The 18,557-nt window shown below is 43.4% G+C and overlaps 1 protein-coding gene and 1 non-coding gene across 8 annotated transcripts in view; both read right to left on the bottom strand.

The window, feature by feature from the left end:
• Positions 1–13,192, bottom strand: part of LOC103185841 (serine/threonine-protein phosphatase 2B catalytic subunit beta isoform) — a 37,152-nt gene extending 23,960 nt beyond the window's left edge. For all 7 annotated transcript variants that reach the window (XM_007904557.2, XM_007904555.2, XM_007904556.2 and 4 more), the window contains exons 1-5: positions 13,011–13,192; positions 7,064–7,264; positions 4,005–4,129; positions 2,285–2,396; positions 880–1,025 (exon numbers count right to left, since the gene is read on the bottom strand). In XM_007904557.2, the coding sequence (XP_007902748.1) occupies positions 880–1,025; positions 2,285–2,396; positions 4,005–4,129; positions 7,064–7,264; positions 13,011–13,059 (633 nt within the window). In that variant the 5' untranslated portion in view covers positions 13,060–13,192. The remainder of the gene's footprint in view (positions 1–879; positions 1,026–2,284; positions 2,397–4,004; positions 4,130–7,063; positions 7,265–13,010) is intronic.
• LOC121849494 lies at positions 1,509–1,646 on the bottom strand. Its single transcript, XR_006085247.1, has one exon. It is a non-coding gene; the product is annotated as a small nucleolar RNA SNORA84 (small nucleolar RNA).
• Positions 13,193–18,557: the final 5,365 nt, after the last annotated feature.

The raw sequence follows: 18,557 nt of genomic DNA on the forward strand, positions 1-18,557 counted from the left end.
ATTTTCATCCTGCCCAAAGCCAATGTCCACACATGCACCTCCAATAGGGGTTGCTGAATAGAAGACATTTTGGCTGATTTTGCGCTCCTTGATCCAGGCAGGAGCGAGGCAATGTAATTCCTGTCGTTCTGATTCAGCAAACTTGGGAGAAATGTGGGAGCGTTCAACTTTTTTGTTGCCAAAATCAACTTGCAACAAGTTATACAAGCACGTCAAAACTTGCATAGTTTTGAACGCTACGTAACTACATGGGACAATGGTGCGGAGCACAGGAGTATGTATTCTCCCAGGTTCTGACATTGGGTGGTGACCACAGTGATTGAGCAGATACGCCAGATAGTGAAGGGTCTGTCTCTATTTGAGTTGGCGTTGGTGAGTAACCAGCACCACACAAGCAAAGAAAAGCTGTAGAAAGTTGGCAGAGACTCAAACCAAACCTTGCTACACTCAAGGCTGCAGTGAGTCAGCTTGGATGACAAAATAAAGTGGTATATAAACTGTGAACGTTTGGTGTGTGGGCGACAAGAGCAAACTGCTGCTGACATGAGAGAAAGAAACAACAGACATTGCCCAGAACAAGGTCTTCCATACACCAGAAGGTGAGCTCACTCGACTATACAAGGTGTTGCTCGCAACCCCTATGGGATGATGGAAGTATCAGATTTGTAGGTGGAAATAGAAGAATTGTGCTCTGTGGCAGCATTTTACCAATCGTGGGGAAGGGAACATGCAATGTACCTCACAGGCTCTGAAATCAACCCAACTTTCAGGAAAGGACTTTGAAAGAAACAGTCTATTCCCCTCCCCCTCCACACCCGCCTGAGAAAGTTGCTATTTCAAAGCATTTATTAATCAAGCTTTAATATTTAAAGATCTTACCCGTTTAATGTCTTCTAAGTTATGAACTTCGGGTGAGAGGCCACCGTGCACGCACAGAAACTGCTGGTTGAGAAGTGCAGCAAGGGGAAGGCAGTCAAATGCTTCCATGCAGGCGTCGTAGACTCTTTCAGAATACTTGATTTTACCTGGGTGATAAACGCTGGCATTAAACTCACTACTTGAAAGATAAACCATGCATGGCTGTTCAATGTTCATTTTTTACTAATACTTTGTGCTTTGATCCTTAGCTTCCCCCCCTCCTCCAAACACACTGCTTATAACATTGCCCCGTAGGGTCTGGTTGGCTCTGTTTTGTCTGGTGGCTGATAGCATGTGCACTGCACTAAGTGGAGAAAGAACTTCATCCCACAACTATGAACACTCTACAACTGCAAGACTTTCCAAGGACAGCACCAAGAGTCAAAAAGGCTGATTTGCACTGTGCCAAGTGCACTGGACTGACGAAGGTTTCGGAAATCTGAATCTGCAACCGTATAATTGGGAGGGCAACGTGTTAGCTGGTGAGTCAACTGAGCAATGCCAAACCTGGAGTTTTAGTAGAAACCTATCATCTGAGCATTTACTGTTAGATGCAGCACACAATGAAGATGAATCTCTACCAGATAATCGTATGTCTCTGTGACCGGGCTACGGAGACTGCTCATTAAACATTACAGACCCCATGCATATATCACAGTGTTACTTTTGGCCCGTTCATAATAACTGCGGAACTGGACTGTCACCCCAGTCCACAGTAACCACAGGGCACCGATTTATGCTGACGTAGTTAACAACTATGAACACTATAAGAAGCTCCTGGTACCCACCATCCACCTAATGTGGGTTCAAACCTGTGCTTGTGGGCCATCAAATGACCAACTAGTGAGGTGGGGGGAGGGAAGAGGGGCTGAACTGGCTCGAAGATGAAATGTTTGGCAACCAAATGGCGGAATCGAGACCACCTGGCCAGCCTGGCTCATCGGCAGGACGTGGAAGGGCAGATCAGTCACTGGGGGCAGGGACTCTTTCCACTTCGCTCCAATTAACCCAGCAAGCCAAAGTTCTAACAGGTACGGTAGTCCTAGCTGGACAAACAGTGGGAAAGCTTGCCAAGCAGTGCTGTCAATGGCATGCTATGTGGTTTTAGCTGGATAGACTCCAGCAGTTACCCCAACGCACACTCTGGGTTCCTCAAGCCTTTCCAACCTGCGCCTAATACATTCCAGAATTAGGTAAGCAGGACACGTCTAGTTTGTCCAGTTTCTTCTTTTATCGCCTGTGCACCTGTCCACATCCCCAACACCCATTTTTCCGAAAACAATGGCTCCTGTTTTTCCTATTCTCTTTTGTTGTCCTTATTGTGAAGATATATTCAATGTTATACAAGCTGAAGGGCGTTACTTACATTCTTGTTTAAACGTGAAATACTCTGTAAGGTGTCTGCATTCGTGATTCCCTCGTAATAGGAACAACGTATTTGGGTACAGAATCTTCAAAACCCACAAGTAGAGTACACACTGTTTTAAAAAAAAATTATTAATCTCTCACACACATGTGAATTAGAAAACAGCAAATCATCGATAAAAATCAGATTCATTAGTAAGGTACAGCAGAAGTTTATTTTCAATCATTCACCTTACGAGTTATGAGCAATGATTAGGTGAACTATCAACAATGATTAGACAAGTGAGGGTTCTTCAGTCTTGATAGGTCTCATCTCACAGGGGATCTTATAAAGTATGTGATCTAACCTTTTGGCTGTTTGAGGGCTGGATGCCCTATTTGAGAAATGTCCGTGGGCAGCATAAGGAATATTTTTGTGTTTCTCTTCCAGAAACATAAGAACATTTACAGATTATGGACGGAACGGGTGGGCCAGATGAAATGGATGAGTGAGTGATGGATGAAATCGGCCCGCAGACCGCCAATTGGACCACCCTGTTATTGAGGTATATAAGATTTTAAAAAGGAAGAAGAATACTTTCGGGTGTAGGCAAAAGGTCTTTCCAGTTAGAAAGCAGCATTGGGAATGACAGAGAAACAGAAATGACATAAAACTGGGCCAAATAAAACAATTAAAGAGCAATCCAAAGTTGGCTCCCAGTTGAAGGCAGGAATTCACAACACAAATTGCCCAAAGTTCAGCATTAATTGTCCGTGAAGGTGACTGGAGAAGCTGGACGAGTGGCAGAAGAAATAACAAATCACACAGATTGTGTCCTCTTGCCGATCAATGGAAACAAAGTGACACAACAATGATTGCATAGAGAAATAAAGGGGGAGGTTGAAAGCATTTTCTTCAGAGCATGGATGGAATGCAGAATCTGCTGCCACAAACCACACTGAATTAGATTCTCTTAAATCAAAATCGGATGGATACTTAAATAAGAGCCATAATAAAGAGTATAAGGGAGCGAGCAGGAGAATGAGATTAGAGTAGGTGGCTCATGTAGAGAAAGCATGTGTACAGACTGGACATGGCACAAATGGACCATTTGTCTGGTGGAACATTCTATGATTTTTGTGTACATACAACAACAAGAATTTGCATTTAGCATCCTTCACATGGGTAGAGTCTCAAGTGTACTAATTACGTACAGAAGAATGAGCTTTGCTCTCTGTTTGTTCTCTGCTTATGCTGGAACAAGAAGTAAAGTCAGACCCTGGATAGTGATCAGGAAAGGCATATTTAGCTGATTTTCCCTTCCCTAACACAAGAGTACAGAGGACAACAGTCGCCCCAACTGATGGCCCAGATGAGATCAGCTCACTTAGCAGAGCCTGGGATTCAAACCTGTGATTTAGCGGTCTGCATGACCCAATGCTTCACCAGCTTCACCCATGAGACCATCAGGGAAGCCATAGCTGTACAAGATTGCTGAGGGCACAGTTCACTTTCCGACATGGTTAAGCTGGATATTCGTAATGCTGGAACTACAGTACAACAAAATAACACTCGGCAATGCTACGCTAATATCAAAACGCAAACCGTGTTTGAAATCGCCAGATTAGACCTCACACTGAATATGAAAAGTCAAGCAGGAATGACATTTCATTAACAGTTTTTCCCTCTACTCATCAGTTTTTCCTCTACGCCCCAGCCCAGGTAAGCGCTTAATTCTTACCTCTATGCTGAAATACCCTCGGTCTACGTAATCTCCAAGGAAGAGATATCTGGTGTTGGCTGGTGATCCTCCTACTTCAAAAAGCTTCATCAGGTCAAAGAATTGACCATGGATGTCACCACACACTAGAATATAAGAGGCATCCATTAACTTTACAATAATAGATAATAATAATTGTTACATGTAGTTCAGCAACTTTCTTTTGGAGGAGGTCTCAAACCGCTTCACAGGATTTACTGTGGCATGATTGTATATATTTGTAGGCAAATGCGCCAGCCCAACTACGCACAGCAATGTCCCATAAACATGGCTGAAGTGAATGACCAATTTTAGTTTGGAAGCTTGTTGACCAGGACACTGGAAGAAACTCCCGTCTCTTTTCATATCGGCCATGGGAACTTTAACATCCACCTGAAAAAGGCAGCCAGGATCTTGATTTAATATCTTATCTGAAGGATGGCACCTGACAATGCAACACACCCCCAGCTCACCCTCACCTCATAACAAAATGGAAGCACTTGAGTAAAGGCTGCGCTGTAACGCCCACTCAGTCTTCCAACAATTATTTTGCGAATAAAAACATATGAAATTAACATTAGGCAAAAGGTTTGCAGAAAAGCCTGAGAAAATTTAGAAATCCCTTCAAACAAAGTGACAGAGAATCATGCTTAAATGTAATACTTTCCTGTAAAATTGTATCAAATTTAAATCAAACTTCAAATTTTGAAAAATTGCAGCCTTCAGCTGTTGCCACTTTGCTCTTGTTCATTGTATGATCCAGGCTCCACTGGCTCCCTATCGCCAAATGGATCCATTTCAAGATTCTCACACTCGTTTTCAAACCCCTTCATACCCTGGCAGCTCCTTACCTCTCCAACCTGCTTACTACCCGTTGCATGACTGGTATGTCCCTCGTCCCCTCTATTCCATCAATGTGGCCACGCTTTCACCCACTCTGGAATACTCTCCTCTATTCATCTGCCTTGCTCCTTCCTTCCCCATCTTCAGATCGCACCTGAAGACCTTCCTCTTTGACTGTGTCTACAGTCACCTCCGCCACTGTCAAGTGCTCTGGGCCACAATCCTGCACGAGGGGTGCTATATATATGCAAGTTGCTGTCGATCCCACCCACAAAAATCTTTGAATACTTTAATAACACACAGAGACACAGGAGCAGATCGCTCACCCGCTTAACCCAAACACAGTGCAAGCTGTGGGGAAGCACCCATTCCTCTGTGGGAGGAGCTTGTAGCCAGAATCCAAACGAAGAGTGTTACACGACTTGGTTTTCCCCAAACACTTCCCTCAGTCTCACAGGTGTGAGCACCAAAAATAAGCCAGCAGAGATCTAAAAGTAGCAGCGACTACTTTATAAATACACTGTACACCATAAAAGTGCACCAGATTCCAACTCTCTCTGAATCCGCAGATTTCTGCAAGTCAGGGGCAATACTGATTATTAGTGGTAGTTTGAATTGAATATTTTCTAGAGTATGGTGTCCTATAAAATGTAGTTGCCTGCCACCCCTTCCCTCCCAAATTTTATCCTGGGCATTTAAACATACAGTGAAGCTCTATATTTTATGGACTTGCCAGAAGGCAATGATAACACTAGCAGGCTTGACTGATTAAAATGAAGAAATATTTGCGAGTAAGGGGACCTGGGTTTGATTCCCGGGCAGGGTGAAATGTTGGGCAAGTTTCCTTACTCCACATTGCCTCTGTTTACCTAGCAGTAAATAGGAACCCGGTTGTAGGAATTTGGGGTTAACAATCCCTTAAAAAAAATGGTCACTCAATCCATGACTGTTTGTCGGACACTGTTGTGCACAATTGGCTGCTAGATTTGCCCACAAAACATAGTCAATTCACTTTACAGTATATTCTGTGAAACACTTTAAGAAGCCGAGGAAATCTATGGACATCAACCTTGCCTTAGTCTGTTCACTGACACGAAAGGCTCAGGAAAGCCAAAGCTGCAGTGAAATGGAACATGAACACCTGCATTGTATCTCACTTCAATATTCAGCTGTTTCACAACCTCTATACTAAATGTGAATGAGACAACAACTAATAATAATACTTACACTACCTACTCAATATACTAAGCCTTCTACTAATAGTTGATCATTCAGTTACTGGAAACTGACTGCTGAACTAGCTGATCTCTTTCTGGCTTCCGCTGGAGCTCCGTGCAATGATCTGTCGTGTTGACTAATTTCTCAACTAGGGGGAGGGAAAAAAGAAAAAGATTAGAAAAATGGCAAATGTAGTTTACCCTCGACTTCTGGTTCACAGCCTACATTTATCCTGGGCTAAATGAAGTTTTACTGCACCAAATGTTAAGCTTCTTGAAATATAGCCACATTGACCAATTTTCCACAGCTTTGGGTTGGCCATAACAAATGCAACATGTAGCGAACCAGCCTTAGGCAGTGTTAATAAGAGTTACAACCATTACTGCAGCGGGAATGATGAATAGTGAAAAGTTAATTACGTGTCTTGATGGATTTCACCAACTTGGGACTGACAATTTTGATAATTTAACTCGATTTAATTTAGGTTCTAGCAAATGCTGCTCACAGGAAAACAAGGCAACCTTTTGTTTCTTCTGACTACTAAAACAAATGTTTTTCAAATTTCATTATCTAAAGGTACCCAGGGTATGCTTCTCCAGTTAGATTAAAGAATGAATTATGAAGTTTGTTTTTAGTTAAAAAAGACTTGATTTTTAGAACCTAACGTTGCGTTCCAAACAATGTGCCACTATTCCAAGAAATATAACTGGGCGCATATAATAATAATAGTCCCTTTATTTGATGTAACACCATCATGCCGTTGAGATGTCTCAAAGCGCTTCATAGGTTATACTGTAAAGAGGATTGACTGTATTTTGTGGATGAATGGAGCAGCTTGTGTTATTTTGAACAAGTTTGGTTTCAGCTGGGTTTAGCCTCAAGTTTGAATGAAAAGGAATCGAATATCTTTATCCTCTTAACCCCAACGTCAGTGTAAAGCTCAGAAGTTTCCTTTGCACAAAGAAAAGCTTTGCCCTTACCTGTTATCGGTGCTTCAACTTCTATCATGGTATTCTCTCTCCGCAGGACTTCAGCCCCTTCATTAATAATTCTAAGTGCAATTTCCTCATCCACGCGACCTTCTTTTATTAAATGGCTTTTCAAAACATCTACTCTGGGCTTGCCTTCGGTGTCAAAGATCTCTTCACCTGTCAGGTGGTGAGCCGGTGGGAAGGGGACAGCTGCAGGAGGGAGACAGAAACACAAAGTGTTCCAACAATCACTATTAAGAGAAAATAAACAGGAAATACACAACATGAAACAATGCACGGAGGCAGCTTTTGAGACTTTAGGGAATATTAGAACAACATCTCTCTTTCTCTCTACGCACAATGGCCTCGGAGATATCCCTAAATTTGGAAAATTCAGTATTAACTAATTTTAGGCACAGAGAAATTAACAAATAAGTGCATGAAAGCCATTTCAACCATACACAATGTGAGCATCAGTCAAGAACGTCTAACTGGTCCTGTTATTGTCCATTTTTTAGATTTCTTGAGGGTACTTTCTTTCTCAATCTGCAATAATAATAAAAATAATACTCTTTGCATTTGATACTGCTTCATCATGTCATCGAGACGTCTCAAAGTGGATATACTGTAATCTGGATTGACTGTGTATTTTGTGGGCATACGTGGCACAACACAGCAAAATCCCACAGAGAGCCAGGACACCAGGAGAGAGAAACTCACATCTCTTTTCGAAAAGTGCCACGGGATCTTTAACATCCACCTGAACAAGCAGATGGGACCTCAGTTTAACGTCTCACCCGAAGGACGGCACCTCCAACAATGCAAGACACCCCCAGTATCGCACTGGAGTGTCATCTTAGCCTACGTGATTCCAAGTCCCAACGTGGAGCTTGAACCCACAACCTTCTGATTCAGAGGCGAGTGCCACCACTGCGCCAGGCTGAAACACACTGACCAGCAGCTCAGATCAAGATGGCTAAAGTGAGCATTGTTCAGGGGATAAGAAACTGACCAGAAACCAGGACTTTCTTGGTGAGCATTCTGCAATGCGCATCAGTTGGAAATACCCAACAAAAAGTCGAAAAGTTCCAATGGCAGGACTTCACAGAAGACAACAACAACAACTTGCATTTCTTTGTCTCAAAGCTAAAACTACCGGACAGAAATACTTAGAACCACATTCTGTCACAATATATTCGGCCCCACATCTCCTCATTCAGTTTCCTCTCCTTTAAGAGCCAATATATATTTCCTTTGAGGCTGTACAAAGTAAACCCACAGTTCGATACTAACCCTATCTTAAACTCCAATGTAATTATACCTCTCAAAATTCCATATTTTGTAGAACTTGTTGAATCTGCAAATTGCACAATCCAGCCACAGACATGCTCTTATCTGAACATAGTCAGCACCCCTAATCACAGAAAACAATCATCTAGCTTGTGTTGCATTCATAAGAGCTGAAGGAGGCTTTGTGCACAGATAGACAGTCTTAATCCCAGGGATTCCTCTCCGAAAAAGCCAGCTTGGACATAGGTACGAGAGTCATGCCAGGTCAAGTGAATAGTTGAAGGGAAGGGCACCATCACTCTCTATCTGAGCGGCAGGTTAATGACACATTTAGAGATTGAGAAAGAAAGCAGCCTCAAGAAACTAATAAAGAGCGGGCTGTAATGTGACCAGTTAGACATTCCATGATTGATGCTCATGTTGTGGCTGCTTGAAATAGCACCGACACATTGATTCACATATCTATAGCTTAATGTGTCCAAACTACTTGGTGGTTTCTTTGTAAAATATCTAGTAACCTGAAACGATCAATACCAAACTAATTTTCACATACCCAATGGACAGACGTATGCATTGACTGCTACCTACCTGTCTAACTAGAAATATGCAATGGGAGACGGCTGATTGTATGTGGGAACAACTGCACCGTTCTCCTGTGTTAATTATGAATATGCAGTCAGTACGGTCTGATGTTTTCCTATGATACGACTGCATTCAAGATCTCTTTGGGGAGATATTTTTGGCAGCTAAGGTCTTTGGCACAGTGAGGGGGTTTTCACTTTCTCTTGTTTGAATATTCTTCAGAGTTCTGAAAATGACAACAACTTGCATTTATACAGAACCCTTCACGTAGGGCAACGTTTTGGAATACTTTGCTGGGACGGGATGGACACCCAGGCAGGATAGATGGGGAGTTGGCCAAGAGGTTGAATTTGAGGCAGGAGTTAAAGACAGAAGGAGAGAGTTCTGGAGGTTAAGGCTTAGGATCTGAAGCCTTGGCCACCATCAAATTAGTCTCCATTTGATGGGCAAGGTTTGCATAAAAGGCTTAATCTACTGGGCAGCAAAGAGAGCTTCAATTGACTATGAACTAAGTCTCAAATTAAGTAAAGATTTGTTTATTTGAAGAGTAATTGACCCATTCCAGTTATTTTATATATTGCACTTTTAATATAGGTTGATTGTAGTGTTCGTTATTGAAAATATTTTGTCTGTAAATCTATGGGCTTACCAGTGTTGATCACAATTTCAAAAATAATTTGTTGTGTGGTGAGACTGCTCTAAATTAAACAAGCAAATTGTACCCATCAGTTACAAGGCTTTGCGAGAAAGATGATAGGTGCTCGAATTATAGACCAATTTAAGGGATTGGTTGTGAAACAGTTAAGAAAGATACTGTGTAACTCAATATTTGGAAATTTTGTGCTTAATCCATCTTCCACCCAACAAACCTGGTGGAAACTGCATTAATGAACAAATTAATGGAGTGTGTTTTTGGATTACAAGTTACTGCTCTGACAGGAAGAAAAAGCATGAGAGGCATGTTTAAAACATACTCATCAAATGGGAGAGAGGGAAAAACAGTACAAAAGCAAACTGAGAAGAGACCTCACTGATTTGCAATAATGCTCAGAGGAATGGAGTGCTACTATGACAGCAATCCACAATACATAAGCACCTCTCAAACACTCCAATATAATTAATACTCTGTTTCAAAGATTTTTTGAGTACTGTAATTATACACCTCACAGAATCCGCCACCTGACAGTTGAAACAGGTTTTGACGAGAAAAGGAAAGGGGGAGGGGAAGAAAACAGGCGACTGGGAACAGTTATAAAGAAAAGTCAAATTCATTCCCACTGTCTAGAAACTGCTTCCCTTCACAATACTAGCATATGTCTTCAGAAGCACTCCGAGGGCTGAGTTCTGCCATCTTTGCACTTATTTTACAGAAGATTCTATGAATTGCAACTACAAAAACAACAAACTACTGATAAGGTTGACGATAAACTAACAGCAAGTGTTTGTGAGAAAGCTGAAGCCTGAGGATCTCAATAAGTAGAATTGGCAGTGTTCACCGTCAGTACGAGTGTAGGAGCTTGAGAAACACATGCCTGCTCATGTAGACTTAGCATAAGTAAAAACACAACTTCAAACCAGGACCAGCCTTTTAAATGGAACACACATCCAATCCACATGGATAGCAGAACCTGAACGTGCTTCAACAAAGAATCTTATCCATTCCTAAGATGGTGGATTCATGTGAGGGGAAGCAACTTTCTGACTCCTACCGTGGGAATTTCTTTCTGCCTCTCCTCCAAATTCAATTGATCGCATGCAACAACAAATTACATTTGCATACAATATTTTGACAGCATTTATGATTTTAAGGAAATACTTTAAATGGAAAATGCTTCAAAGTACTGTTTCTTTCAAATACAGAACATCCCCAAATCGTACTTCATGGTCACAACAGGTGAGGTGCAGAACGCAATCTGCTGCTGAATCCTAACCCGTCGGCTGGCTCTGACCTCCTGCTTGTCCCTCGTCCCCTCCACCATCGGTAACCGCACTTTCAGCCACCATTCCCTGAAGCTTTGGAACTCTCTCCTCCAATCCCTCCGCCTTGCCTCCTCTTTCAGATCATGACTGAAGACCTTCCTCTTCGACCGTGCTTACGGTCACTTCCTCTCTCCCCCAGGCTCAGTGTCAGACTCCACCAGCGTCAAGCTCTCTGAGACTCTGCCCCGCCGGCGCTACATAAATGCAAGTTGTTGTTGTAATAAAATAACTGCCTTTCACATCAGCAGGGTGTCTCAAAGCACTTCATGGGATACACTGTGAAGGGTAATGTCTTGAGTATTTTGTTGGCCGATATGATCTGACAAATTGGAATTTCAGAAAAAGGAATGTGACAAAAGGGTACAAGTTTTAAGAGTCCGTCTGCTTCTCATTACATCAACCTTGTCTCATCCTCCATACACTATCAATTTAAGTGGTAACATTTATACCAAATAGCTCCGTATAAATAAACAGAATATTTTAAAATGTGAGCATTGCAGTACAATACTCAAAAACACATAATGCAAAAGCACCAATATTTACATAAATCAATGTAAATCATATGCATATTGAATACAATACCACTACAGTTTCAGGGCTTAAACACGTTGCCAAAGTATTACTCAGGAGATTTCAATGTTTTAATTGAAATTTGTGGAATAGTAAAAACCACTAATAATTACATACATCTTCAATTGCCAGTACATGTGAGTAATTTGCTCCAAACATTGTGCAAAATCTGCATTCCTCGAAAAGTACAAAACCAACATTGGATGCAAAAACAAGCGAGGAGAAATAGTTTGGCACTTTGGGAATAATTACACTTTGGTTCAGAAGATTCAAGATCACGTCAGGGACATTTGAGCTCAGTGGTCTCCAATACAATAAGTATAATCAGTTATAATAATAATCCTTCCATTGTGTCTTTTCAAAGCATTTTGTGGTATTATTATTTAATTATCCAAAATTTAGCAAAAGGATTAGCACCACATTACTGACAACTGTTCAGTGCTAGGTAGGGGGTTTCCTTTGATGCGTGTTAATGCTGGAATACTTGCAATCAATTGATAAATACAGCCACAACTTTCAAAGTGGAACCGGACCTGCAGACACAATTTGCTCCCCATTTCAGCTCACTGAACCCGTTCACGATTTTAAGGCAGGCAGCACAGCACAGGTCTACGATTGCTTGGCTTATGAGAGTGAATGCACATCCACACCTTCAAGTCTCATTGACGAATTGCAGAGGTCGATCAACCATCACTAAATAGATTTACCACAGAACTCCCAGACGTTGCTCGCTGTCGTGCCTCCTTGTAGCCAGTTAATACACAAAGTATACAAACATGGTCCACAAAATACGCAGTCAATTCACTTTACAGCATATTCTGCGAAGTGCTTTGAGACTTCTCAACAACATAATGATGTGCTGTATCAAATGCAAGGATTATTACTGTTATTAAGATACAGAGAGACCCAGCTCCGGGAGACTTTAAGGCAGGGCGCTAATTCTTAGTGGTTCTGAATGGATGTCGGGTTGGCAGGACTCATCGAGATTCAAAACCCAGAAGCTTCTGGTAGCAATTCTGGTGCTCGCAGTACTCAATTACTTGGGATATTCCAGCAAACACGAGGCTGCGACCCAGTGCTGCGGTACAGCACACAGTCCCTGCGCGTGTAACCCCAACACACTGTGTGTTTAAGCAATAAAAGGAAGCGATTAACGTACAATTATCGACTCTCTACCCCCTCCTCGCTCCCCCCCCCTCCCTCCCTCCAATGCTCGGGGTCCCGACCCAACTGTCCAGCGCCTTGGGACGTCCTCCCGACGTGAAAGGCGCTCTACAAATGCAATCTTGTGGTTGGTGTTGTTGTTGTTGTTGTACAGATCGAACCGCGGCTCAGCCGTGTGCCCTATCCCGGCCTCCGCTGCCAGGCTGCGTCCGCGGCTTCGTCGCGACCGTTGCACGGCCTGTGCCTGGCGCGGGGCAGCGCGGAGAGCGGAGAGCGGAGCGACCCCGAGGCTGGGAACAGCCGCGCTCGGCGCTCGGCACCGGCCCCGCGCGCGCCGCTCCTACCCGCCGCCCAAGCCCCGAGCACTCACATTTCACCACCCGTTCCGTCGTGCTCATCTTGCCGTCCCTGCCCGACATGGCTCCGGCTGTCGCTCGGCTCTCCTTCCTTCCCCCTCCCCCCCCCTCCCGGGGGACCTGGCTCCGCGCTCCCCGGGCCTGGGCTGCGGGTCAGGCTCCCGCGCTGACACCAAACATGGCGGCGCAAACGATGGCCCAGAATGCAGCGCGCGCTCCGCCCTCTGCTCCGTCACCTAGCAACGCGGGGTGGGGGGGGGGGGCGGGGCCAGCGACCCGTGCACCAACTGTCAGTCAGCGGGCGACTGTCAGTGGGAGGGCGACCGTCAGTGGGAGAGTAACTGTCAGTGAGAGAGTAACTGTCAGAGAGTAACTGTCAGTGAGAGTAACTGTCAGTGAGAGAGTAACTGTCAGAGAGTAACTGTCAGTGAGAGTAACTATCAGTGAGAGTAACTCAGTGAGAGAGTAACTGTCAGAGAGTAACTCAGTGAGAGAGTAACTGTCAGTGAGAGTAACTGTCAGTGAGAGAGCGACTGTCAGTGAGAGTAACTGTCAATGACAGAGTAACTGTCAGTGAGAGCAACTGTCAGTGAGAGAGTAACTGTCAGTGAGAGTAACTGTCAGTGAGAGAGTAACTGTCAGTCAGAGAGCAACTGTCAGTGAGAGAGTAACTGTCAGTGAGAGAGTAACTGTCAGTGAGAGAGTAACTAGTCAGTGGGAGAGTAACTCAGTGAGAGTAACTGCGAGTCTCAGAGTAACTGTCAGAGAGCAACAGTCAGTCTGAAAGTAACTGTCAATGAGAGAGTAACTGTTAGTCTGAGAGTACCTGTCAGTGAGAGTAACTGTCAATTTGAGAGTAACTGTCAGTCTGAGAGTAACTGTCAGTTTGAGTAACTGTCAGTCTGAGAGTAACTGTCAGTGATAGTAACCGTCAGTCTGAGAGTAAAAGTCAGTGAACATAACTGTCGGTGAGAGGGAGGAACTCTCGGTGACAGACAGTGAGAGAGAAAAACTGTCAGTGAGAGTAACTGTCAGTGAGAGTAACTGTCAGTCTGAGAATAACTCAGTGAGAGTAACCATCAGTGAGAGAGTAACTATCAGTGAGAGTAACTGTCAGTGAGAGTAACTGTCAGTGAGAGTAACTGTCAGTCTGAGAATAACTCAGTGAGAGTAACCATCAGTGAGAGAGTAACTATCAGTGAGAGTAACTGTCAGTGAGAGTAACTGTCAACTTGAGAGTAACTGTGAGTCTGAGAGTAACTGTCAGTTTGAGAGTAACTGTCAGTCTGAGAGTAACTGTCAGTGATAGTAATCGTCAGTCTGAGAGTAACAGTCAGTGAAAGTAATTGTCGGTGAGAGGGAGAAACTCTCGGTGACAGACAGAGTGAGAGAGAAACTGTGAGAGTAACTGTCAGTGAGAGTAACTGTCAGTGAGAGCGTAACTATCAGTGAGAGTAACTGTCAGTGAGAGAGTAATTGTCAACGAGAGTAACTGTCAGTGAGAGAGTAATTGTCAGTGAGAGAGTAACTGTCAGTGAGCAAGTAACTGTCAGTCTGAGAGTAACTGTCAGTGAGAGTAATTATCATTGAGAGAGAGTAACAGTCAGTGAGAGTAACAGTCAGTGGGAGTAACTGTCAGTGAGGGAGAGTAACTGTCAGTGAGAGGGAGAGATATTCAGCTGCAACTTCCTGCAGCGGAATATGGACAAGACGGAAGCCATGCTCCTTGGCTCCCATCAATGTCTTCACTCCTGCGGATCTAAACTCCCCAACCTCCCTGGGCTCTCCCTCAGACTCACCGAACCAGTGTGCAACCGAGGCGTTCGTTTCAACCCCCAGCTGTCCTTCCTCCCCCAAACCTGGGTCCTAATCAGGACCGCCTTCTTCCACCTCCGCCACCGACCGTACCTTACCCCAAAGGCAGCCAAAACCCTTGTGCATGCATTTGTCACCTTCTACTTGGATTACTCCAATGCACTCCTTGCTGGTTTCCCCAGCTCCGCCATTCAAAAGAACCAGCTCATTCAAAATTCTGCCGCCTGCATACTGACCCGGACCAAACTCCGTACCCACATTTCACCAGTTCTCGCCAGGCTCCACTGGCTCCCCATCACCAAACGGATCGACTTCAAGATCCTCACGCGTGTTCAAATCTATTCACTCCTTGGCACCTCCCTTTACGACCTCATTCCCTAATCCACCACCCTGTGCCTCCGAGCAACTGGCACTTGCCTCTTGCTCATCTCTCGCACGCTCCGCCCCACCATCGGATGTCTCACTTTCAGCCACTATGTCCCAAAACTATGGAATCCTCAATCCTCAAACCCTCCGCCTTGTCCCCCCTCTCCCCTGTGCTTACAAGGGCATATGACCTAAGGGGAGGAGAGATAGGAACCTGGAATAATTGGACCAGGAGAATGGATGAGAGGCCAATTGTGTGGGCAGGTATACAAAATTCGCACTTAAAACTGAGGAAAAGGATGCTGGGGCAAAAGAGCAGGGTTTTACAACTGACAATTAGAGAAAGAAGTAATGAGAGGAAAGGAGAAAGAATACAGATGGCTGGCGACAAAGGGTATAAAAAACGGTTGCCCAAACTTAGAAATACTCGAGCCCCTGAGGAGAGGAAGAACCGCTACGGAGAAGAGTGCCTTTGAGGGAAAGAGGACAAGCTCAGCTCTCGCGGGAGTGGACCGCAAAGAGGACAAGTTCAGCCCATGCTGGAGTGGACCATCAAGAGACGTTTGCAGCTAGAAGCAAGCCAGAGATGTTTGCAGCCAGCAGCACACCAGACACAGTGTTTAACTTTCGTGCCAGCCTTAGAACTTCGTCACGACTTCCTGCCTGCTTGGTACTATCTCTCCTACTTACTAAAACAAGCACCCAACATACATACAAAACAGTTAGAGATTATTTAGGCACATTTCATATGTCACAAAATGTTTTTTTTATATACGTTTAGAATTTTAGTATTGAGTGTATGTAGATAGTGCTTCAGTAGTGTGTCTTGTTAAGATAGTGCTTTAATAGCGCTTTAATAGTCATTTGAGCACAACGAATAATGATAAAGTGTCGGGTGTAATATGATGCTTATGCTTGTGTGGTTTTATAATTGCAAATAAAACATTTTAATGATATCCTTGGTGTGGTTTCTGACAAACGCTTGAACCCAATTTTACAGAGAATAACTTTCAGAGTAACTGTCAGTGAGAGTAGCTGTCAGTGAGAGAGTAGCTGTCAGTGAGAGAGTAGCTGTCAGTGAGAGAGTAGCTGTCAGTGAGAGAGTAATTATCAGTGAGAGAGTAACTATTTGCTCCCCATTTCAGCTCACTGAACCCGTTCACGATTTTAAGGCAGACAGCACAGCACAGGTCTACGATTGCTTGGCTTATGAGAGTGAATACACATCCACACCTTCAAGTCTCATTGACGAATTGCACAGGTCGATCAACCATCACTACGACAGAACTCCCAGACGTTGCTCGCTGTCGTGCCTCCTTGTAGCCAGTTAATACACAAAGTATACAAACATGGTCCACAAAATACGCAGTCAATTCACTTTACAGCATATTCTGTGAAGTGCTTTGAGACTTCTCAACAACATAATAATGAACTGTATCAAATGCAAGGATTATTATGATATTACTATTATTAACTGGCCGGAAAGTAACTGGAATGGAAGTACTCATGATCAATGAGGGAGAAACAGCCAGTGAGCCAGTGAGGGAATAATTGACACTGAGGGTGGTACTGTGAGCGAGGGAGTAACTGTGTGTCAATGAAGTAACTTTCAATGAAGATGTAACTGTCAAAAAAGTCAGTATCTGCCAGTGGGGGGAGTTTCTGTCAGTTAGAGGGTTAGGGTTACATCACTGAATATTTGTTGATTATGTTTTTTACTTTGGGACTATCCAATGTGACCGCAGATGTCTTGTACCTCAGAGGTTAGAGCACTCGCCTTGCAAGCGAGAGACCTGGGTTCGATTTGTAGTAGGGCAAAACCTACGTCTGATCTTAATCCCTCAAGAAATAAACAATAATAAAATTGGTCACTCAATCCATGACTGTTTGTGGGACACTGCTGTGTGCAATCCGCTCCTACGTTTTGCCCACAAATATACAGTCAATTCACTTTACAGTTTATTCTGTGAAGCGCTTTGAGAATTTTAGAAGACGTGAAAAGCGCTAGATCAAATGCAAGGATTATTAGTATTATTAATAAAGAGAGAGGGTGAAAGAGGAGTGTAAGAGAGGCAAGAAAGAAGCCTGCCTACTGATCCTTTGGCTTATCTAATTGAAGAGTACACAGTAGTTAGTTGATTGCAGGCAGCTCTTTATTTAGTGAAAGCACTTACAATTTTTATACTTCACAATAGGGGGAGTGCTAAACAAGACATCCAGGCTGCTTCCAAGTTTAAAGCTTGGCCATAATGGATACTGAGCGAGACAGGCCAGTGTGCAGTTTTGTATCTTCATAACATTCAGCATATTCATAACTTAATTGGCAAAATAGTATATTCCCAGCAGTAGAATGTTTCCCTGAATATGTAGTGTCCTGTAGCATATTGGTTAACGCACTCGTGTCGCAAGCGAGAGGACGCAGGTTCCATTCCTGGGCTGGGCGAAACCTTAGGGAAGTTTCCTTACTCCACACTCCTCTGTTTACCTAGGAATAAGTAAGAACCTGGTTGTTAGTCGATTGGCGGATCACTTTTCTGGGGTAATAATCCGTTCAAAAAATAAATAACAATTTGGTCACTCAATCCATGATTGTTTGTGGGACTCTGCTGTGTGCAATTGGCTGCCACATTTCGCTCACAAAATATACAGTCAATTCACCTTACAGTGTGGTCTGTGAAGCCCTTTGAGATGTCTCAATGACATGATAAGGCGCTGTAACAAAATGCAGGGATTAATTTTATTATTATTAAGTGATGTAGTCTGCCAATTCAGGTGGATGTCAAAGATCCCATGATGTTATGTGAAAAGAGAATAACATTTCCCACCTCTGTACTGGCAAACAATCTTATAATCTTTGGTCCAAGATCAATTAAAAGTTATGGTGTTGGTCAGATAAGATCTACCGCTTCTGAATCTGTTCTAGCTATCATTTTATGCAGATAATCATATTCACGTGGAGTACATCAGTATAGACTACTTGAGGGCTGACTGCTATGCTTCCCTGCTACTTTCTATATAAATCTATATAATCTTCCATTGTTCTTCTATTAATTGGCTCCATCAGTTTTCCCAATATTGAGTTCAGGCTAATGGGTCGAAGTTGCTAGGTGTGGTTCTGCCATCTTTCTGGAATATGAGAACCACATTTTCTCACCTCTAGTCTGTTGCAACCTCATCTGTGGTTATTGACTCCCTCATAATGTCTGTCTTACTCCAATCTCCTGCCTTGTGTCTCTAAGTACCCTGGGTTACAATTCAATCGTTCTGAGGGATTTGCTGGTTTTCAACCCCTTTGAGCCTATCTAGAAGTTCAGCTTTGCTTATGACAAAGATGTAGATCTTAAAACAATGTTGCTGGATGTTGAGGGCATGGTTTTAGT

Source organism: Callorhinchus milii, unplaced genomic scaffold, assembly GCF_018977255.1.
Source record: "Callorhinchus milii isolate IMCB2004 unplaced genomic scaffold, IMCB_Cmil_1.0 Scaffold7, whole genome shotgun sequence".
Classification (NCBI taxonomy): Eukaryota; Metazoa; Chordata; class Chondrichthyes; order Chimaeriformes; family Callorhinchidae; genus Callorhinchus; species Callorhinchus milii.